Source organism: Corythoichthys intestinalis, chromosome 1, assembly GCF_030265065.1.
Source record: "Corythoichthys intestinalis isolate RoL2023-P3 chromosome 1, ASM3026506v1, whole genome shotgun sequence".
NCBI classification, from domain to species: domain Eukaryota; kingdom Metazoa; phylum Chordata; class Actinopteri; order Syngnathiformes; family Syngnathidae; genus Corythoichthys; species Corythoichthys intestinalis.
The window spans coordinates 43,207,987-43,231,886 of record NC_080395.1 but is presented as its reverse complement, the minus strand read 5'-3'; the positions used below and the strand labels follow the sequence as shown (position 1 = coordinate 43,231,886).

The window sequence follows — 23,900 nt, the reverse complement described above, 5'->3', positions numbered from 1 at the left end:
CATTTATTGGATAATTTAAACTTTTTTAACAAATAAAAAACTGAAAAGTGGGGCGTGTAATATTATTCGACCCCTTTACTTTCAGTGCAGCAAACTCACTCCAGACATTTCAGTGAGGATCTCTGAATGATCCAATGTTGTCCTAAATGACCGATGATGATAAATAGAATCCACCTGTGTGTAATCAAGTCTCCGTATAAATGCACCTGCTCTGTGATAGTCTCAGGGTTCTGTTTAAAGTGCAGAGAGCATTATGAAAACCAAGGAACACACCAGGCAGGTCCGAGATACTGTTGTGGAGAAGTTTAAAGCTGGATTTGGATACAAAAAGATTTCCCAAGCTTTAAACATCTCAAGGAGCACTGTGCAAGCCATCATATTGAAATGGAAGGAGCATCAGACCACTGCAAATCTACCAAGACCCGGCCGTCCTTCCAAACTTTCTTCTCAAACAAGGCGAAAACTGATCAGAGATGCAGCCAAGAGGCCCATGATCACTCTGGATGAACTGCAGAGATCTACAGCTGAGGTGGGAGAGTCTGTCCATAGGACAACAATCAGTCGTACACTGCACAAATCTGGCCTTTATGGAAGAGTGGCAAGAAGAAAGCCATTTCTCAAAGATATCCATAAAAAGTCTCGTTTAAAGTTTGCCACAAGCCACCTGGGAGACACACCAAACATGTGGAAGAACGTGCTCTGGTCAGATGAACCCAAAATTGAACTTTTTGGCCACAATGCAAAACGATATGTTTGGCGTAAAAGCAACACAGCTCATCACCCTGAACACACCATCCCCACTGTCAAACATGGTGGTGGCAGCATCATGGTTTGGGCCTGCTTTTCTTCAGCAGGGACAGGGAAGATGGTTAAAATTGACGGGAAGATGGATGCAGCCAAATACAGGAACATTCTGGAAGAAAACCTGTTGGTATCTGCACAAGACCTGAGACTGGGACGGAGATTTATCTTCCAACAGGACAATGATCCAAAACATAAAGCCAAATCTACAATGGAATGGTTCAAAAATAAACGTATCCAGGTGTTAGAATGGCCAAGTCAAAGTCCAGACCTGAATCCAATCGAGAATCTGTGGAAAGAGCTGAAGACTGCTGTTCACAAACACTCTCCATCCAACCTCACTGAACTCGAGCTGTTTTGCAAGGAAGAATGGGCAAGAATGTCAGTCTCTCGATGTGCAAAATTGATAGAAACATACCCCAAGCGACTTGCAGCTGTAATTGGAGCAAAAGGTGGCGCTACAAAGTATTAACGCAAGGGGGCCGAATAATATTGCACGCCCCACTTTTCAGTTTTTTATTTGTTAAAAAAGTTTAAATTATCCAATAAATTTTGTTCCACTTCACGATTGTGTCCCACATTTTGTTGATTCTTGACAAAAAATTACAATTTTATATCTTTATGTTTGAAGCCTGAAATGTGGCAAAAGGTTGCAAGGTTCAAGGGGGCCGAATACTTTTGCAAGGCACTGTATATATACAGTATTTTCTATAGATTCATACGATTAGTATGAATCTTACAAATCTAAATGCCCAATCCTCTACAGTTATCTGTTCTAAGAACATCAGGTTCCAAAACTATGCAAAGGCAGTTGTGAACCAAAGAACCTCCTCACAAATTGAATCTTGTGTTTTCAATTGTTTTTCTGTTGTGACTAATGATGTGTATAGTGTTTACTTTTTTGAAAGCTTCGTGCTGCCCTTTTGGTGCGAAGAGTTTTGAAATGAAAAGTTTGGTTTTGTTTAAATAGCTGTAAAAATGTCTGTTGTGTTTAGACATGTAGGAAAATGGAGGACACATTTCACATAAGTGTTTTAACATATGAGAAAAACTAGTAAGAAAGGAACAATTTTTGGGCTGAAAAAAGTGATACTACCACTTGTTTCGATCGGCTCTTTGGTGTTGAATATTTCAATGTGAACAGTGACAATAATGGGCTTATCTAATTATGTCATAAAATATTTCATTGGTTTTAAATGATGTGTAAAAATTCTCTGACACTCTTCCTGTAGATTAACTCTGGTGTGTCTCAACTGTGACCTCCTGGTAGACGCGTCAGGCGGTGACGTAATGAGCAAACATTTGAATGAAAGACCAAATCATGTATGCAAAGTCATTGAGGAGAAAGGTAGGATTTTGTGAGTCATTTCATCACAATTTTATTGTTTCAAGGCTTAGTTTTTTTGTTTTTTTTAACCCAGCAGGTCTCAAAGCTTCAACTGGAGTGTGAGTAGTCAATGTGATTTGCATATTATAAGGCATTACTTTTCCCTTATAACAACTCAAAACATGCATTAGCTATGTCCCGATCGCATTCTTTATGCACCTGAGACCAAAAAAAGTATCTATTTTTTAAAAATGGAACAAACGTTCCAAACATGCTACTGTCTCTCCGTGCAGCCTTCATAATGTGAATTATTTTTAAACAAGAATGCTTCATTTAGTGAATCAACTCAAATTCACTCATGCTTTTGCGCTCACACTGCTGAGAGCAGCCTCTCATTTACACAGTGAGTTGCCACGGCACACTCATGGCTGGGCTGCAAGTGGATTGACTCATTTGTGCCTTCGATTGAAGAGCTACTAAGCTTGCAAGATCAAAGCTACAAACCTGTTAATCATCGATAACTTTAAGTACCAAACGCAAGTTGCACTGGACAGTTTGGATACACTGCCTGCCAGGGGGGAGGGTGTGGCGCTGTACGAGCAAGAAGCAGAAAAACATTAATATATATATGATAAATAAAAACCCAATCCTCTCCTCCCGATTCCGATCCTCTGAAAAATGGCGCGTTCGGCCCGATTTCTGATCACGTGATCCGATCGGGACATCCCTAATGCATATGAAGGTTTCACAATTAAGTATATACTCAAACCCAACATATATACAGTACATACAACTTCTTATACATTACTTAAGATTAACAAGATTCTGAATATTCACTACCTTTATCCCGTCTTTTGAATTAAGCCAAGACTCCAGTGATTCTATCCAAATGAAAAGGAAGGAACTACTCCCCCAGCTAAAGGAAGCACAGGAAAGAGGAGAAATTGCCATCCTGAGACATGACCAACTGATCATTCTAACCCCCTTAACACCACAACAGAGCAAAACAGAGACATCAGAAGAAGGCTCTTCAAAGGTATGGTTGAAGTGGCGCATTCCAGAATTGAAGGACATTTGGTAACCCATTCTTCTAATTTAAAATAATCAATATAAAAGTAACTAAACATATGGACTGTAGTTTTTGTAGTCCCCTTTGTTTTCTCTTTACCCCTTGTAACCGTGGGAACATTAGTTTCAATAGACATATTTCCAATTATAATTCTTTGGGAGGTGTGTCCCAGAACATACTTGTTACCAAAACCTTTTTATCATGATTGAAGAAGAAAGCATTGGATCACATTATACGCTAGACTTGACATGATTAAACAGTTTTCCTAAAGAATTAATTGCTAGCACAAATGTAGTAAAATAGTTGTAAAAATATTTAGCCTTTATTGAAAGTCTAACTCTACCTCATCCAAATCTGTTATGCATATCATCATATTGTTTTGTTTTTATTTTATTTATTTTTTTACATACAGTACATTTGTCATGTTGATCAGCTGTAACAGATAACTTCTACACCTGAGAAAAGGCTAGCAATACTAAGGATTTGCAACCATTACTGTGATTATGTAAAATATTGTAAATATCAAACATATAAAAAAATTTTATGTCAATATTTGATATGACTTGATCATTATTAGATTTATCTTACGTTTATCTTAAGCTGTAATAATAATAATAATAATAATATATATATATATATATATATATATATATATATATATATATATATATATATATATATATATATATATATATGGCAGAAAACACTCAGGTGACTTGAAGTTCCTCTAAGATTTGTCCAAATTTCAAAATTGTCCTATATGCATGTGTGACACATCATTGGAAAGCTTAAAATCTCAATTTTCTGGGGGAAGAAATATTTTGAACAGGAGGGCATTTAAAAAAAAAAATGTTTTAAATCCCTAAACCCTAACTGGAGGTGAGAGCATGAGAGAGCATAATTAAAGACACCATGATTTTACCGAGATGTTATCGCGTAGTTACCTTGTTTCGATTCAAAAACTCCGTGTAGCGTGTATCACCGAGTGTCAGGACATAGCTGTGAATGGCCATAGCTGGACTTTTTGGGGATTTTATGGGTCTAACATGGTAATATAACAAGGGTCACGATGCAGAAATCGCAGACATCAAGGAGTGGTCGAGATTTTCTTTTTCATATATTTACCCTTTTAAATGTTTTTTTTTCTCTCAATTTTTCTTTGTTTGGATTGATTATTTATCATCTAAAATATCGGGGGAAATGCGACAGTAACAAGAAAAAAAATTACAAATAACCGATAGTTAGGAGATAGATATATCCGTGACCTATTTACAGACACTTTTTTTTTTTTTTCATTCTGACGTAATTTGTTTAAAGGTTTAAAATATGCAAGTGAATTTTTTTTTTTAAACTAAATATTAGACATCAATTAATGATTCAAAGCTAAAAATGACAGACTTTGAATAATTAACATAATTAATTAGCTTTCTTTTTATGGCTGGGTTGAAACAAAAGCCGTTGCGCTGTGTCTGTAAACGTTTCCAGGGTAAAACGGACAAATTAAAACTAGTTCTGGGGCTTAATGCGCCATGAAACTGCTATGGCAGCATATAGACATATTGTTCTATCAAACACAAGTTATTTTGCCTTGAAATACAGCAGTTTATTTTAAAGAGGGCTGCAAGAGTAGAAACTGCTTTTTCAGCCTTGTCTGTGTTTTCCAGGATATATAATATATCAATTCCGTCATTCCAGAATTAGAGGACAATTTGGCTTTAGAATTCGTGGGGTGAAAGGTTTCAATTCGCTCTGTGATGTCCAGGTGTTGTTGGAGAGTCAGACCAATACAATCTACATGAATTGAGTGACAATTCAATCATTTTGTGGTGCGTCTCAACTAATTTGTTGCCTCCATGCTTAAGCAAACAGACAAGTGATCACATCAGGACTGGTGTTGTGATCATTTTGGTTATATTGATACTAAATTCTCTATGTCTGTTTTTTCGCAGCTCTTCACAGTTGTAAAAGAATTACCAACAGAAACTTCCTCAAAACCTGAGCAATTTGAAAAGACTGAAGACTTATCCCCCGTGACGGTTGAACATCCTCCACCTGAACCCGTGTTGCAGGCTTCTGTTGAAGATTCTCCTGAAAAAAATGCAACGGTGTCCGGCTCCTCCGCCGTAGAAGTGCCTCCCGGAAGTACGTCAGCTCTGCCCTGCTCAATAGCTGCTGAAGATTCCCTAGAAGAAAATGCAACAGTGTCCGGCTCCTCAGCCGTTGAAGTGTCTCCCGGAAGTACGTCAGCTCTGCCCTGCCCAGTAGCTGCTGAAGATTCCCTAGAAGAAAATGCAACTGTGTCCGGCTCCTCAGCCGTTGAAGTGTCTTCCGGAGGTACGTCAGCTCTACCCTGCTCAGTAGCTGCTGAAGATTCCCTAGAAGAAAATGCAACGGTGTCCGGCTCCTCAGCCGTTGAAGTGTCTCCCAGAGGTACGTCAGCTCTGCCCTGCTCAGTAGCTGCTGAAGATACCCTAGAAGAAAATGTAACGGTGTCCAGCTCCTCAGCCGTTGAAGTGTCTCCCGGAGGTACGTCAGCTCTGCCCTGCTCAATAGCTGCTGAAGATTCCCTAGAAGAAAATGCATCACGGTCTGACTCCTCTCCTTCTTGCACGCCAGAAGGCTTTGAGGATGTTAAACCAATTGAAGACACTAAAAACCCTGTTTCTCCGATTCTATCTCTTACTGAGTAGCAAAATGCTGAACGAACAATGCCCCTCACAAACTTTTTGTATTTCTGAATCCATTGAATCGTTCCCCAGTTAGAATGACAGTATTTGTCTTGAACTTGATGGACAAATCATTAAAAACTTTCAGCCAAATGCACATTGTAGATAGCTGGATTATTGCTAATCATAGTTTATTTTGAAACCTCACCGTACACTACCAGTGACCGATGCGTTCGTACCATTGCCATCCGCCCGTCACACATTTTATGTGCAGAATGGTTTATTTATTGTAAACTCTTACTGTTATACTGTTTATCACAGTACAGTGGTGCCTGAAGATAAGGAAGTTTTGGTATAGACAAGTTTCCGAGGTACTTCCACTTCCTGCTTTCTGCTCACGACTTCCATTTTTACCTTATTTTATATTGACAGCAGTGGCACTGGAGTGGCATCATCACTCACTCAAACCCCTGAAAAAACACTATTTGGAAATAACGCATCCTTCTGCCATGTCATCATGGGAAGACAACATAAAGAAATGCCAAAGGTGACCACAAGTAAAATATTAATGTATTTTATTGACTCTATGGCAGTGGACGGAAACGCCATCAGGGTCCTGAAAAGCTCAAAGGCATTCCAGGACCTTCACAGCCACAAAATTAGATGTGTCGTCATACACGAATACGGGAATTTTGTCATCATGAAGGCGGTGTGGAACCAAGGCAGTGCCTCAATGCTCCGTACCACAAAGCATGGGTGTTGGTAACAAAGGAGGAAGACGTCTAAACTGCGGGCTGTACATGTATCGCGGGTCCCGGGCATTCGTGTAGTCAAGGTGCCGCTGTGTTATGGAAGGTATGTTCTACAAAAATACGAAACCTAAAATCTGGCGCATTGTTGCCTTTACTATTGATATTACGATGATGATTGTAATGATGAAGTTTTAATCATTTTTACTGCAACTGCTGCTGCTGCTGATGTAGATGCTACTACAACAACACAACCAAAGTTAAGAGAAAGGATGTTATTCGGTGGGTTTTTTATCAACGAAGTGATAAATACGAACATATAATCTTTTAGGTGGAGCCTTTAAGTTTAGAAAAGTGATCCACATTCTTGAAATATTGTCTGCTGGTTTCGGATGTAAGGAGTATGGTGGAGTACATCCGCAGTGGTGCTTTGTAGCTGGTCGGTGATAAAAACATTCCCCTTCAAACCATATATTTAGGCGCTTCCAGGAGTTCGCACAGCCACGCTCAGCACAGAAAGTCCCTGACCCTCATTTACGTTGTGCAGAATCAGTGGGTTCCTTTGGTTTGATTTTGATTTCGTCAACACACTGCTAACTTCAACCGCAACTCATGATGTTTTATCTAAACGGGAAGTTCGGAGCAGAAATTTTCCAAGCCCATGTTTCGCTCAGGAAACTTGTATATAGACCCTACCCACGTGACGTCACAACTCCACTCTCCTGAATGGTACCGCCCACTTGTTCGTCAAAACATAGTGTTAACCTGTTACGGCTACGTACATTTCTCCTATTTACGGCGTGTTTTTCTGCTCCTTAACATTAATAATCAAAATGGTGAAGGCGTGTGTGGCTGTTGGTTGCACTAACAGAGAAGATGGAAGGAGAGACTTGAAATTTTACCGTATTCCGAGGGATCCAAAGAGGAGAGCAAAATGGACGGTTGCAATTTGACGTGAAAACTGGGCACCAAAAAATCACCACAGACTATGTAGTAGTCATTTTATATCCGGTAAGATGCATTTAAGATATACTTAGAGGGTTTTGGGCTGACAAATAACCACAATTAAGATCATTCCTAGGCTAATCGCCGACAACATACGACGTAGTACGGCATAGTTTCAAATTCAAGATGTTTGTGACTTCCCTTTCTTCCACCATCGTTATTTTTTGAATAATATTTAGCTGGTACCAAGTGAAAGAAACTGGCCTCGTCTACGGGGCTGACAAATAACCACAATTAAGATCATTGCTAGGCTAATCGCCGACAACATACACGTATGTATGTAGTGAGAGTGCTATCGCTAAACCATATAAACGTTAAAAGCCTTAACTCCATTGACAAACGACATGAAATACATTAGACTTGAAAGTGGATGTTAGCAATAACAAAAGATTTTGAATTGAAAATTTCGTAACTCACCTTTCCAAGCACAAGATAGATTCCTGCCGAATTTTCGTGGACGAGGACATGTTTCACCCAACCAGCAACGAAGTATTTAAAAGCCTCCAAGCTCTTAAAGTGTTTTTCAAATTTTCGTGAGAATAGGCTGATTTTGTGTGGACAAGATAATTGTAAATATCAGCGTAGCAGATGTCAGGCAGACAGGGCGAAGACAGTGGGTCGAAAAACATCGATTTGGGCATCAAATATGGATCTGGCGACTGTATAGAACGAAGCTTTTCCACATAACGCCTTTTATGCAACACATCCAGTGAGTTTACGGCATCAGAAAGCACCGGGTCTTCCATGAAATGCATTTTAAATTCCTCGATCAATTGAAACCAATGCTAATACAGAGACAAAATGACGGACAAGTGGGCGGAAACATACAGCGAGCACGTGGTTTTATGACGTCGGTGGGTAGGGTCTATACGAAAAATTCATGATAAGATGGCCACTTGGGAACGAATTTCGTATCTTGAGGCACCACTGTACTTTAGATGTTGTGTACAGAGATGGACCGGAATGGAGGAGAGGATATACAATACTTGATTGCCAATGTTATATCTGAATATTGGCCAAAAGCTTCCAAGCTTTGTGTTTGACCCCAAAGTTTGTCGAATGTGTTTGTTGGTTCTTGTTCTTTTCCACACATCAAGAACAGATTAAACGCAACTTTAGATGTAAAATATTGAAAAAGCTTGACGTCAGATTTGTATCTTAAGAACTGAAATAAACAATGCTGTTGTATAATTATTCTCATACAAATGGGTGACAAAATACCTAGTATGTCTTTATTATGTGTGGACTATTACAAGTCACAGTGTTGACACTTTATAGGGCAATCATTTAACTCATTAGCTGCCATTGACAGTGCTCGATGTCAAATCATTTTGACTAGCTAATGACAAGGTCAGAATCCTAAATATTCTGGCTGGCACTAATCCTCTTTGCATTATGGTATTGGAATAAACTGTAATGTATATTTTTCATATTAAATGATTTGGAAGCGCACCGAGAAGTAGAATTACTAAAAGTTAAAAACAGTGCGTTGAAGTCATATAAAAATGTGAATTTTTCCAACATGGTTCCATTTTGCAAAGATTCTGAGGTATTCTACTACTTGTGTGTTTGGCTGAGTGAATTTTGTGTTGTTTGTGGGGAAGAATTACATTTTCCTTATTTTTACAAACGAGAAGAAAAATATTTTCCTGCCCTCCGATACAGTGGTATGAAAAAGTGTCTGGACCTTTTGGAATTTCTCAAATTTCTGCATAAACTAGGGGTGCACCATATCCATTTTTTGAAACCGATATCGATAACTTCCTGCTCCTCAAAGCCGATACCGATATCGATAACCGATAATAAATATATAATTTTTAAAATGTATATTCACCCGAATTTTTGAACACCTGGAGGTTAAAAAAAAAAGGTGGATTCAACCTCACCAGGATTTTTATAATGACGTGAACATTATTATAATGAACAAAACAAAGACAAGAACAGTCTTGACTTCAAATAAAGTGCAAATTTTGGTGACCCTTTATTTTGGAACATAATTCACCCACGGAAGTTGTGTGTACGTTTGGCCGAGCGCGTTACCAGCTACGTCACAGTCACGTGACATACTTAATAGCCGTGCGCGTTCCGGCTGAGTTGAGAGTTCACAGAGAGCAGCAGAGTTACAGCGGCTGGACACAGCAATTAGAGCTAACAACACTCTTGACATTGCATACTGCTTCACAATATTTTTTCAAATGAATATAATTTGAGTCAATCACAATCAATTAGTCAGTATAATTGAAGATGTGTTTCCTGAGCAATGAGCACTGAACTAAACATAAACCCAACAGGTATTGTGCTTTGTCATCAGATAAAAATATTTAGTGCTACAGGAGACTGTTGTGGTCTTGGTCAATGAAAGAACTTTCTTAACCTGGGAGACAGGACGGCAAGCCTATCAATAACGAAAAGGCCTCTCAATAACTTACTAACTTTTAACTAACACTGTAAAATGCAAACATTATGTAGAAAGGTTTATCACTCATTCCTCATCACAAAAATAAGTAAGAACAAAATGGATTAATGGCTTGCCTTATAATAATCAATATAAACGGCAGTGAGTGAACCCATATTAAAAAAAGTATGAGGTTTTTCTGCATAGTATAAATTCCTACCAAGCATGCTGACAGGACTAACTTTACATGACAACTATTATATGTATGCATAGCATAGCACACTAGCTTGAGCTACTAGCCTTAAGCATTGGCTGGCTTCTATAACACAATAACTTATGAAGTTCTGTACATATGACCCTTCACCACCAAAGTAAACATATATTGCACATCCATATGTTATAGTAAACAAATATTTACAGACATAATTCCAAGGCGGAAACGTAAGTAACAAAGCATTCACGATTGTCAATGCTACCGCTAGACACAGCACTGTGTAAAGTGAATGAGTTCGTGGAACAAATTATAGATGCATTGAATTCTGACCAGCAGGTGGCAGCAATGCCCCGCAAATGGTCAACTGATTTCCAGGCCAGCCAGCACAGTACATATTATCAGTCCTATTAATAATGTTATTGGATTTATTGGGATGACATCATAATTCCTACTATCGGACCGATAATTATCGTGCACCAGTAACAAAATCATCAAATGTGATCTGATCTTTGTCAAAATCAGACAGATGAAAAAACAATGCTTTAACTAAAGCCACCCAAACATTTATAGGTTTTCATATTTTAATGAGGATAGAATGCAAACAATGACAGAAGAGGGAAAAATAAGTGAACCATCAAATCTAATATTTTGTTCAGATCACATTTGATGATTTTATGCCAAAATGTTAGGAATTCCAAAAGGTTCAGATACTTTTTCATACCACTGTAGCTAGGCAAAAAGCTGCCCATGTCAACTTAATTCACACACACATTCAAATACATGTTACTCATCACTTTAGGAAGAAATAGGCTAACACACATGCAGTTTATGCTTTTATTTTAATGTCTCAAACCAGCAAAACTGGAAGGTGCACTTGAGAGTTTTTTTTTTCCCCTACAAAAGGGCACACAAATACTGCTCTCATGGTTAAAATTTACTAGCAGTAAATAAATATTCAACTTGTTTGGTGTGTGGTCGGCCTTTCAGCCGAAGTCGGCTGGAGGCTACAGCACCCCACGACCCTTAATAGAATAGAATTAAAAGCCTTTATTTACATTGTACACAGTACGAGATTTAAAGCTTCGCCATAAAGTGCAACACATAAAACAAAGGCAAAAGTAAAATAATGCAAATATATATACACAGTTTATAGTGTACACAAATTTGGAATACAGTGAATGACTAGCAGCAAGTAGTGATGTAGTGGTAAGGATAAATGAGTTAGTGGACAAGGGTTGCGGTGTTGAAAATGGATGGTAAAATATTTAACACGTTTCAGTTTCAAAGACCTCTTTCCTCCTGTTCAATTCACAATTACCAAGCAAAAAATAAATACGACAGGGTCGGAGAGGCCCATTTTGAGCATTTCACGGAAAATTGCTAATGTTGAGTCTTCAATTCAACTCTAGATGGCGCTCAAATACTGTCACGTAACCCAAAAACTTGCTTTATGGTTCAAATGATCAACTTCATTAGGAACATGCATGAGAGGCTGATTATTATAAATTGCCTTTGTTTTACATTGCAGGTTGGCTATTGACTACCGTTGATGCCAATAGACATCCAATCAGTTTGAAGTGCAGGGCTAAAGGTAAATGATCAACATGATCATTTCCTACACTCACATTGATGGCAATAGAAGTCAAATTCATTTGAGTGGGTGCACTGGCAGTGAATGATCACAGGAGCCAGGCAACTTTGAATAATATTCTTTTCTTAATATGTAATTAAAATCACAATTTAAAAAAAACCATTTGGGACAACTTTGATATATTTGCTTTACCATCTTAAACCGTACAGTAAATTGGGTGAACCAGCAGTAGTATTGAGTAAGCATTTGGAATGGAAATAAGTGAACATCATGTTTCAGTGCCATTGACAGCAATAGACGTCCAATCTGTTTTGGGAAGGGTATGGCAGTGCAGACGGAGCACAGTCTTTTGGAATGCAACTGGAAAAATGTAACCTGAATTATTCATATTTTATCATGTTTAAAAATTTTTGTTGGACTACAACATCGATTGGATACAAAAAGTTTTTAAAAAACCTGATATTTAAAAATTGAAATAGTTTAAAACTTACTTTATCCTAAAACTTTGTCCACCTTTAATGTGACCCATAACCTGAAAGTTTTTTTTAAAAAACCTGATATTTAAAAATTGAAATAGTTTAAAACTTACTTATCTTAAAACTTTGTCCACCTTGTAATTGAGGAATATCTTAAGAGGAAAAATTTCATCCATCCATTAAATAGCAAGACATGCCCTGATCAAGTGCATCCCAGCGGCATTAAACTCTGAAAATGTAATACTGACGACAAATTTACAGTAAATTTAAAACAATTTTAAGGAAAAGCCAAGGTCAAGTGCAATCTAGCAGAAAGTCTTAATTAACGATTTGAAAAAATGCAGAAATGTTTTAAAAAGTGCGTATGACAGCAAAAAGCATGTTTATTTCATATTTTCCGCTGTATTTAATGCTGATGAATGAAATGGACCGCTTTGATGTGTGTGGAAGCGATCGATATATTTATTCAGTTTTTTTAATTCCGCGCCAAGAAAATGAGTGACTTCCTGGATTGACGAGGATTCAGAATGTGATGTCAGCGGGATATCATCTTCAGTATACATCCAATACTACAGTATGCGGAACAACTGTGGATTCAGTTGATTTTGCGGATTATTTCGTTTATTTTTCGCATCAAGCCAGCCAAATGTGCTGGAGAAACATTTTGCTTCACCACGAAGATGCGTATAAGCCTTTTTGGCTTTCCTCGGCTTGGCCACGAGTAGTTCCGTGCTCCCATGTCGGCCAACAATGGGCTATTTTTTTGGCGTTCATTCCCGGCGACAAGCACTGCCAGCCCGCCGTGGCCCCAGTAGAACAGCGGGCTGTATTTTGCTCGCCCGGTCCTCTTCGTGTACCCGCTGAGAATGCGCTTTCCTCGGCTTGATGAGGAGCCCTGGCAGCCCGCCGTGGGCCCAGTACAATGACGGGTTGGCTGACCCAGCCCGATCGGTCCTCCTCGCGTGCCCGCCGAGAATGCGCTTTCCTCGACTTGGCCACGCGCAGCTCTGTGCTCTGATGTCGGTCGTTTTTTTTCCACCGAGAATGGGCTATTTGCGGCTTTTATTCCCAGCGACGAGCACTGCCAGCCTGTCGTTGTTTACGCTCTTTCCTCCGTCTCGGAAGCTGGGGCGGGCAGGGAAATGACAAAAGCCGGTGGCATAAAATATAGTTCGGAAAGTGCAAAAAATGGACAGTTTTGGCCATTATGGAGTAATTTTCCCATTTCTTAATAAATAAATGCATTTTTAATATTTCATATTCCATTTAGCAAAAGACTGTTAGTTGTCATGACCATACCATTTATTTAGCAATTGGGAAAAAATATTTTAATAAAAGAATATCCTGTAAATATGTTGGAGCAGAGAGATTGAAAGAATGAAACTTTGCTGGTCTCTTCATCGCATTTCCCTCGTTCTGACTAATTCCCCCTCATCGGGTTGAATTCTAAATCAGATGAAACCATTCTCCTCCTGATGTCATCCTCCTGTTAGGGACGCTAGAGCACTATAATGGTAGGCGTGGCTAAACCGTAGGTTAAAAAACTAATTTCTCGTCATCTGCGCTTTGCCAATTTATGTATAGTCGAATCGTCTCAAAATATGATTCCAATTCAGAAGTGTCACTTTTTTTGAAAAGCAAATAGTTTTGAACACACTTTTTTTGAAGTGGAAAAAGTTTTGAAGGCACTTTTTTTCGATTGAATCATTTTGACACAAAGATTCAACTTAAACGCTAGTTCCGGTGTGTTTGAGTGGCAGGTGGCTACGCCAATGACATAAAAGTATGAAGCAAGCATAATGGCCACCAGGGCTCCATCCAGCCATCGGAGTCTGCTGGAGTCCGGCATCTCTTCATACTGATTTTTCTTTTGAAAATATATATTTTTTTGTTTGAAGCAATTTATTTTTTGATTGAATAATAAAGACACAAATGTCCCAGCCAAAATGTGGTCCAAACGCAAAATTACATGACTTCAATCAAAAATGGTGTTTCAATCAAAAAAAAACTTGACTTTAATAAGAAAAATAAAATTCAAAGAAAAATAGTATTCAAATATATTTTTTTGAGTTTCAAATTTATTTTTGCATTCAAACACATTTTTTTTTTTGATTGAAGTGACGTTTTCTTTGATTGAAAATATATATTTTGATTGAAGCAACTTTTTATTTGATCGAAGCAACTTTTTTTTGGATTGAATAATAAAGACACAAATCTACCTCCTTACTCCTGCAATCGTCACACTTTTTCTGTTACAAACTGACCCCGGTCCCTCATCAGAGAAGGGAAAAGTTATGTGGCCCTCACAGGAAAAAGTTTGGGGACCCCCTGGGTTAAAGAGCATACGACACCAGAAAAAAAGTCTTAAATGGCATTATTATGTGAATTAGAATCATATTTTGAGACGATTCGACTATATGCAACAATTTAGCAAAGCGCAGATGACGAGAAATTAGTCTTTTAATCTGCCGGTTAGCCACGCCTACCATTATAGGGCTTTAGCGTCCCCAACAGGTGGATGACGTCAGCGGTAGACTGGGCTCATCGGTTTTACTATTCAGCCCATTGAGGGGGAATTGTTCAGAACGAGGAAAACGAGACGAAGAGAGCCACAAAATGTCATTGTTTCAGTCTCTCTACTCCAATATTTTTACAGGATAGTCCTTTTATCCAAGTATTTTTCCCCAATAGCTATATAAATGGCTTGAGAAGGACCAGTCAGCCCATCGAGGGGGAACTATTCACAATGAGGAAAACGCGACGAAGAGAGCGGCAAAATGTCATTGTTTCTGTCTCTTTACTTCAATATTTTTACAGGATATTCTTTTTACCCAAGTACTTTCCCCAGTTGCTAAATAAATGGCATGGTCATGACAAATAACTTGTGCTAAATGGAATATAAAATAATAAAAATCCATTTATTCAAGACGACGTGGCAAAATTACTCCATAATGGTCAAAACTGTCGACTTTACCTTTACTGTCACACCTCCCGAACGATATTTTATGACACCTAAATCGGACATATGTCATTTCCCTTCCCCGGCTTCGGAGAATGTAAACAGACCAGAAGGAGTGACAGCTAGCCGACATGCTAACCCGAACCGAGGGATGTTTCAAAGTCTTCGAAGTGGAAAATCACACATAACTAGCCTGGATTATTTGACATGACGACCCGGTTGTCGAGTTTCTTTGCGGATCGGCAAACCGCCCGGCGGAGAGCGATTTACAGTTCGTTCCCTGGAGGAGGGTGGCTGGAGTTGTTGTGTAGCTAACGCGCTAACAGCTAACTGCTAATGAGCATGAGGATAGCTTTTTACATGCCTATCAATGATCAAACGTAAGTAGTCCTTTATTTAAAGGAATTTTATAGTGTTTACTTAGTAATAACTGTATTCGTATTTGACATAATACAAAACAAGATGTTTACTCACTTCCTTGTAAGTCCAATGGTCCCACAGTAAATATCCACGGTGAATGGGAACCTTTTGAAACTCCAAAAAGGCGCATACGCCTCTCCCGCATACAGAATGATTTTTCTGCAGCCGTTTGGCTGGCGTGATGCAAAAAATAAAAGTATTAATCCGCAAAATCAGCTGAATCCTTCGTCCTCATACACAACAGTACACTGTAGCGTGAAGAGGACGTCTTCTACCGTACACGTCACAGCGCCCTCCTCCTCAATGCGAGACCGAAGCCGGAAGTCACTCATTTTCCTGGCGCGGGATTCAAAAAACTAAATAAATATAGCGATCGCTTCCACACACATCCAAGCGGTCCATATCATTCAGGAGCATAAAATACCGCGTGTATTATGAAATAAACATGCTTTTTCGTGTCACAAGCGCTTTAAGGCCTAACTAATAAATGAGCCAAAACGAAGGAGCGACTGGGCCCACTTAGCGGAGTTACCACATTTCAGCCGCTTGAACGCTTCGGCAGTGATTTATAGTCATGTCATAGGTCGTGATAACTTCACAACCAGCCTTTGTACATTTGTTTTGAAACCTTGCACTTTTTTTGAACAACGTTGTTTAATCAAATGCCATTTACATGTATTCACCCGCACCTGAGGACGATGTGACTTACCGGAAGTGACGTAATCACCAACTGCCCTTCTTATTGGCTGAGCGTCCGACGCTGTTTCCAAGGAAACTTCAAACATTGGCTGTCTGTGTGTGCCGAAACGTCGTCAACACGCTTCAAACAACTTGAAAGCTTTACGCAGACACGGTACTCACCCAGTGAAAAAGAAAGGATGCATTAATTTAGCCTCGCTTGAAGCTAACTATTTTGTTTTGCCTCTTTTTTTAATTGTTTTCAAAGCTAAGTCGTCGAGCCGAATTTCTCACCGCCGAAAAGACGACAAACATGGTAAAACGCCAGTGTGTGTGCGTGCGCGCGCTCGCTTTTGTGTGTCCATTTCTTACTAGTGAGACAAAATTTGACCACAGTGTGCCATTGTAAAGTTCCGTTGTAGTTAACGAGTGCTTCGCTAGTGCTACTGTTCAAGCACAGATGACAATTAACTATACCTGACTTTGACGGTGATAGACGTCCAATCCAGTTCACCTAGCAGAGACCCAGTGGGAGTCCTAGTCCAAGCGGATTGGACGCCTTTCGACGTCAATGGCAGCAAATGAATTGAGACAGTTTTGCCTCATTATTAACCCTTTCGTGGACAGTGGTTACTAGAGTGGACAGCTATTCATAAGTTAACACTCAACATTTTACCCTTCACAGATCAAGTAACATTTTTGGGTCATTTTAACTTCTTTTAAAAATTGATAATTATTGTTACATTTTTATATTAATTTTTAAATGACTATATACGTTTATGAATTAATGCAATATTTTTAAAAACTAAATGAATACAAATAAAATGAATAAAGACAAATTGTTACAACCCCAAGTAACACCCAAGTTTTAGTTTTTTCATGGTATTTAACTCCTTGCATGATAACTAATTTAAACCGGGAAGACTGCTGTGACTGCTAAATCTTTCAGTCCCAATGATGGTGCAAGACATCCAATCTATTTTGACTGGGATGGGCATTTGCCCCTCCCTATTAACGTGTAGTTGTCCAACCAAAATGTCCATTTAGCGTGATAAACTTTTAGTCGAAATAATGTTACTAATAAGCCGCAAGCATTCTACGAGTATCTCCAGTCTTTCGTACTAGTTGTATAAAGCGCAATTGACTATTTTTGGTTATTAAACCTAAAAGCCTTCAGTTTTCTCAAAAGCCGATTGTGTGCCTTATAATCCGATGCGCCTTATATATGCTTATATACACTCACCGGCCACTTTATTAGGTACACCTGTCCAACTGCTCGTTAACACTTAATTTCTAATCAGCCAATCACATGGCGGCAACTCAGTGCATATAGGCATGTAGACATAGTTTGAGACAATCTCCTGCAGTTCAAACCGAGCATCAGTATGGGGAAGAAAGGTGATTTGAGTGACTTTGAACGTGGCATGGTTGTTGGTGCCAGAAGGGCTGGTCTGAGTATTTCAGAAACTGCTGATCTAGTGGGATTTTCACGCACAACCATCTGTAGGGTTTACAGAGAATGGTCCGAAAAAGAAAAAATATCCAGTGAGCGGCAGTTCTGTGGGTGGAAATGCCTTGTTGATGCCAGAGGTCAGAGGAGAATGGCCAGACTGGTTCGAGCTGATAGAAAGGTAACAGTGACTCAAATAACCACCCGTTACAACCAAGGTAGGCAGAAGAGCATCTCTGAACGCACAGTACGTCGAACTTTGAGGCAGATGGGCTACAGCAGCAGAAGACCACGCCGGTGCCACTCCTTTCAGCTAAGAACAGGAAACTGAGGCTACAATTTGCACAAGCTCATCGAAATTGGACAATAGAAGATTGGAAAAACGTTGCCTGGTCTGATGAGTCTCGATTTCTGCTGCGACATTCGGATGGTAGGGTCAGAATTTGGCGTCAACAACATGAAAGCATGGATCCATCCTGCCTTGTATCAACGGTTCAGGCTGGTGGTGGTGGTGTAATGGTGTGGGGAATATTTTCTTGGCACTCTTTGGGCCCCGTGGTACCAATTGAGCATCGTTGGAACGCCACAGCCTACCTGAGTATTGTTGCTGACCATGTCCATCCCTTTATGACCATAATGTACCCAACTTCTTATGGCTACTTTCAGCAGGATACTGTGCCATGTCATAAAGCTGGAGTCATCTCAGACTGGTTTCTTGAACATGACAATGAGTTCACTGTACTCAAATGGCCTCCACAGTCACCAGATCTCAGTCCAATAGAGCATCTTTGGGATGTGGTGGAACGGGAGATTCGTAACATGGATGTGCTACTGACAAATCTGCACCAACTGTGTGATGCCATCATGTCAATATGGACCAAACTGTCTGAGGAATGCTTCCAGCACCTTGTTGAATCTATGCCACGAAGAATTGAGGCAGTTCTGAAGGCAAAAGGGGGTCCAACCAGTTACTAGCATGGTGTACCTAATAAAGTGGCCGGTGAGTGATATATATATATATATATATACATATATATATATAATTATAAATAGAGGTGGGAATCTTTGGGCACCTAACAGTTCTATTACGATTACGATTCAGAGGCTCCAATTCGATTATAAATCGATTATTGATGCACCACAAACCCCCCAAACCCCCCGCTTTTAATTTTTTGTAGACTAGTTCCAAAATTGTTCAAAAATCCTCTCAGGCTAAACAAACTACTATTTCAGTATCAAGTTAACCGTTAAAAACAGTAAATAAAATACTCAGTCCTCATTCTGTATCGGCAGCTTTAAACTATATTCAATTAATTTAATGTTGTGAATCAACCGTTAGTTGTTCAAAGTTGTTCAAATTGCTCCCGTTATTCCATAATTTCAAGTGATGCACGATAATTTATTTTTCAACCGATATCGATAACCGATAATTTCCTGCCCCTTTCACCCGATAACTGATAATGTCACGCCGATAATTCTATTCAAATATATATGTAAAATTTTAAAGTATACAAAGATCAAATGTTACTGTGCAAAAATGTAATTTAGTGCTATTTTTTTCCACATCAAATGTGAACAAGTAGTAAATTCCAACAACTAAACAATGGCAATGACATTGTGTAATGGTAAGCTTTTGGAAACAATTACTTAGAGAGTAAACACCCAAGTTGCCCAAAAATGCCTTTAAAAGTAAGCCATTCCTAACATCTATCGCATTACTACGCTGCAAAAACACCTCCTTAAAACTAGTAGAATTGGACAAAACTGTTGATTACGCACATTTCGAGGCTAAATCAAGTATATAATTATCGGATTGCATTATCGGTTGAATTTCGTTTAATCTGGATTATCTGTGTGACTTCATAATTGCCATTATCGGCCGATAATTATCGGTGGCCGATATTATCGTGCATCTGTAATAAATTTCCCTTCTACTTTCGACGTGAAAGTTTTAAAACTGTTTCATCATTTAAAAATGGATTCAAGTCAAGATTTTGCCGATTTGGTTGTTTTTTTTTTTTTAGATAAAAAGTAATTAGGTTCGCTACAACAGAGCCTTCTAGAGAAGTCTACTGCTTTAAGATGGCGCCTGTTTACTCGTGCGAGAAAGTGTCATTTTGCATCTAGTTCTTGGTATATGATCTAACACGGCCGTCATCTGTCATTTCACATCTAGTTCTAGATATACACTGTATGTGATATGTACCATAGCCGTATGTTTGTAGCAACTAGCAACTGGGCGCTGTTTGTAACGGCTGACGGCCGCAGTGAGGTATTATTGTTTTTTTTTTTTTTTTTTTAACTAGCGGCATGAGGTGAACATGATATTTACTCTCGGTCCGTTCTTCATTGCGTCCTGAAGACCGCGCTGACTGTGTTTTATTTTCGCTTTACCTGGTATAATTCAATAATCGGAATTTGGATGTTTATGAATCGTTCTCGAATCTTCCACGGCCGAATCGCGAATAATCTAAGAATCGGAAATTTCGCACGCCTCTAATTATAAATGTATTGGTCAATCATGGCATGACGATCCCTTTAGCACAGCTTCATCTAGTGGATGTATAAAGCAACCCCAACTACTACTACTACTGTGCCTTAGACTTTGATGCGCCTTATAGTGCGGAAAATAATAAATGTGGTACTTAACCATTAGGAGATTGGCCCGTTGGCCCAAAATTGGGATGACCACATAACTGAAGGCCAAACCTCAGTTAGAGTTGAAGGTTTTTTATTTTTTTTATTAATCATGTCTTTTTAATGTATTTAATTTTTGATGAACCAATAAAATTAGACATGTAAAAAATGTTAATAAAAACTAAATTAAAATGAAAAACAAATACATTTCGGTTATGGCCCCCCCCAAAACACTCTAAATTGTTGATTTTTTTTTTCTTTATAATATTCATAATCGTACATTGACAATGATGGACATCCACTTTCTTTAAATTGGGAGGACTGTGGATGCTCATCTTAGAGTGCCAATGACGCCGCTACAAGTCCAGCAAATGATCGCTGCCAACATTCCCAGTCAAAAAGGATTTGATGTCTGGCAATGTCAATGGCAGCCAGTGAGTTCAATGGTTGCCCTATAAAGCGTACAATTGATTAGTAAGCATCTCGAACTCGAATAAATACTCAAACTGCTGTCTTTCCCGCCGTGTGAAGAATCGTCAACTGACTCGCAATCAGCGGCATCGGATGTTAGAACAGCGGCGTGCCATCGAGGAGCAGAGGCATCAGGAGTCCGCGCGAATGGACCGCGACCGGAAGATCTTGGCTATTGTGAGGGATGAGGACAACGTGGACAAGAAGAGGTTTTTGCGACAGGTGCAGGAAGAGCAGAAAGAGAGGGAGATTGAGAACGCCATGGTACAGGTGTGTTTTCCAACCTCTTATCAATTTACTTTGTCAGACTCATGAACTTAAATTAGATGCTTCCCGGTCTCCGATACTGTAGTGGTACTTTAGTAATTCAGTTGCCTCATCTGTATATGAATTCAGGGTTTGTACGGACTGTCACAATTTCAGGGTTTGAAAAATGCTTGAATTTTGCGTGAAGTCCTTGAAAATGCTTGGAAGTCATAGGCACACAATATTTCTCAGCACCCTGTTGAAGAAATATTCATTGTTAAATGAAGAAAATACATTTTTTTCATCTCTGGTACATGCTCGTTCTGAAGTTTCATTTAATGCTCTGCGTCACATCGTCGCTGCCAAGAGTACAGTGCATTTGAGTCCGTGTGTGAGTAGTTTGGCTTTAAATCAAGAGAACAGTATACAATTGGAGTAGTATTTAAATGCTGCATGCACACATGCGGTTTTGCTATTATTTAGCAATACTTTTATCGCACGACCAGTTCCTCTTCATTCCAATTATTTCGTGACCTCCACACCCCCTTTGCCATCGCCATGTAATCCGGTTTAGAGCCACTTCGCTCAGCTTTGTTGCCACTTAGGACTCGGCCTACTCGCCTGGCTCTCGATTGACGTGCCTTTTTGCACAAGAAAACAGCCGCTTATTTCATTTTAAATTGCTTTAGTAGTTTCGGCAAGAATGGAAAAGTTTTTTGCTGTTGTTGTAGCCTAGCAATTTGAGTGTCCCAAACTTCAAGAAAGAGAATTTATCAAGGCTTCCTCAGCCGTAACTTATGTGTCTCCGTCCACCAAAATGCATTCTATCATTACGTCAGCACCTCTGCTATTGGACACTCTTGGAGTTAGGTGCAAAGCGCTCACTGCTGCCGGGAACGCATCCTCCCTGGTCGTTTCAGAATTGGCACCTTCCAAACTAAATTCCTTGAGCCTCCAGGGTGGTAGAACATCTTGGAAGACGTTTGTACACTTGTGAGAAGGCAACATGTTTTATTTCTACCTCATCGTTGAACAAAAAAAACATCGTGATAACATTTAAAATGTACTGGAAAAAGTGGAAAATTGGTCTTCAAAGTCCTTAAAAATGCTTGAATTTGGACATGAAAAAGGTGTATGGACCCTGTCAATGCAATCACATCTCACCGCCACAAATTAACCAACTTGCAGGCCCAGCAAGAGAAAATGTTGAAGAATAAGGAACTTGTACAAGAAGAGAAACTAGCAAGAGAGCTGTCTCGCATCAACCATGAGAGGCAAAGAGAAGGCAAGATGAGGCAGTTTGTTCGAGAGAACAGGTACAGTACTATTCATCCAGTGACACAAAGGCTAAAAAATTGGGGTGTAACTTCAGCATGAACCTAAAATACGCTAAAACCTTTTGACTAACATCTCTTTAGCCTTGAGCTTCGAGAATTGGAGTCAAAGTTGAAACTGGCCTACGTGAGCAAAGAGCAAGTGGCACAGATGGCGGAGCATGAAGCTATCAAGTGTGACATAATGGTGATCCCCTCATATGCACTTTTTGTCTTCTATGAATCATCTATTTAATAGCATCTCCCGAAACAAGTCTGCGGAAGTGATACCCTGTACTGTCCACGTCTCCTCTTTGGCACCAGCGTCAAGAGACTGAGCTTTATAACCAGATGAAGAGCAGGTTCGACGAGGCGACCATGGAAGAGGAGCGACAGGAGCAGAGGAAACAAGAAGAGCAGCTCCAGTACATACAGCAGCTCAACCAGCAGCTCATTGAGCGAGAGCACAAGAGACAAGTGGCCTACGACGACTTCCTCAAGGAGAAGCTGATGGTGGACGAGATCGTGCGCAAGATTTACGAAGAGGATCAAATGTGAGTCTCCTGAGCATCACGTTTACACTTCATTCCTGATTAGAAGCCGCAGATGTCCAGGTTTTGATATGGAACATTTGCTCTGAAAGAAATATTTGATCAAAAATATCATTAACAACCAAATTAACATCATCAACACAACTATCACTTGTGTGTTCACAGCCGGTCTGAAACCACAAGATGGCTTAACTTAAAAATAACAACAGTAAAAATCTGGTTGCTACATTTACAAAAAAAATGAACAAAATCTACTTTACCATGACTTCTTAGTTTAAAGCAGACGGTGTCCTCTTAAATTCTCCATACGTCTTCCTGAAATCAAGGCTAAAGGCTGTCAGCAGTTTCGTCGTTGTACGCTGTGGCTTTGCAAAGCATCCCCACAATAATTAATTATATTTGTAAACGCTGAATTGGTTTTGTTTGAATATGCCTGAATATACATTTAACAAATTTCCATGAAAAAGAAACATTGGCGGGGATACCTAAGTGAAAATAATAATAAAAAATAATAAAATATGTATAGAAAATGAAATTGAAACAAACTTAAACTAATGAAACTAAACTAATAATGGAAAAATCCTAAATTTAAAAGATCCCCAAAACACTTAAAGCAACACTAGGTAACTTTTCAACCTTTATAAAATATTTTCCTAACATTTCTGATGATATGTCGACTGACAACTAGTTGAATGACACCTCTTATATATCTTGATGGGTTCTGTATCGCTTTCACTATCACTAAATTACTTTGACGAGGGTGGCAGGAACCCTGCCACACAAAAAAAAAACTACAAATGTGCTGTCTGCTTTACGGCATACGTCCCTTACCCCATTCATTATAATGACGGCTGTCGATGAGAACACTTTCACGCAAATTCT

The 23,900-nt window shown here is 39.2% G+C and overlaps 2 protein-coding genes across 9 annotated transcripts in view; both read left to right on the top strand.

Moving 5' to 3' along the window:
• The window catches only part of znf280d (zinc finger protein 280D), a 40,152-nt gene extending 30,119 nt beyond the window's left edge, over positions 1–10,033 (top strand). For 3 of the 6 annotated variants that reach the window (XM_057842985.1, XM_057842976.1, XM_057842995.1), the window contains 4 exons: positions 2,034–2,149; positions 2,223–2,247; positions 2,993–3,164; positions 5,147–10,030. In XM_057842985.1, the coding sequence (XP_057698968.1) occupies positions 2,034–2,149; positions 2,223–2,247; positions 2,993–3,164; positions 5,147–5,887 (1,054 nt within the window). In that variant the 3' untranslated portion in view covers positions 5,888–10,030. Of the gene's footprint in view, positions 1–2,033; positions 2,150–2,222; positions 2,248–2,992; positions 3,165–5,146 lie in introns of all 6 variants that reach the window. The other 3 variants (XM_057843014.1, XM_057843005.1, XM_057842966.1) reach the window with 3 other exon arrangements.
• Positions 10,034–14,964: 4,931 nt separating this feature from the next.
• The window catches only part of mns1 (meiosis-specific nuclear structural 1), a 26,975-nt gene continuing 18,039 nt past the window's right edge, over positions 14,965–23,900 (top strand). Inside the window, exons 1-6 of one of the 3 annotated variants that reach the window (XM_057851011.1) lie at positions 16,411–16,525; positions 16,619–16,666; positions 20,969–21,178; positions 22,343–22,470; positions 22,573–22,675; positions 22,792–23,021. In XM_057851011.1, the coding sequence (XP_057706994.1) occupies positions 16,664–16,666; positions 20,969–21,178; positions 22,343–22,470; positions 22,573–22,675; positions 22,792–23,021 (674 nt within the window). In that variant the 5' untranslated portion in view covers positions 16,411–16,525; positions 16,619–16,663. Of the gene's footprint in view, positions 15,633–16,410; positions 16,526–16,618; positions 16,667–20,779; positions 20,872–20,968; positions 21,179–22,342; positions 22,471–22,572; positions 22,676–22,791; positions 23,022–23,900 lie in introns of those variants that run through there. The other 2 variants (XM_057851019.1, XM_057851007.1) reach the window with 2 other exon arrangements.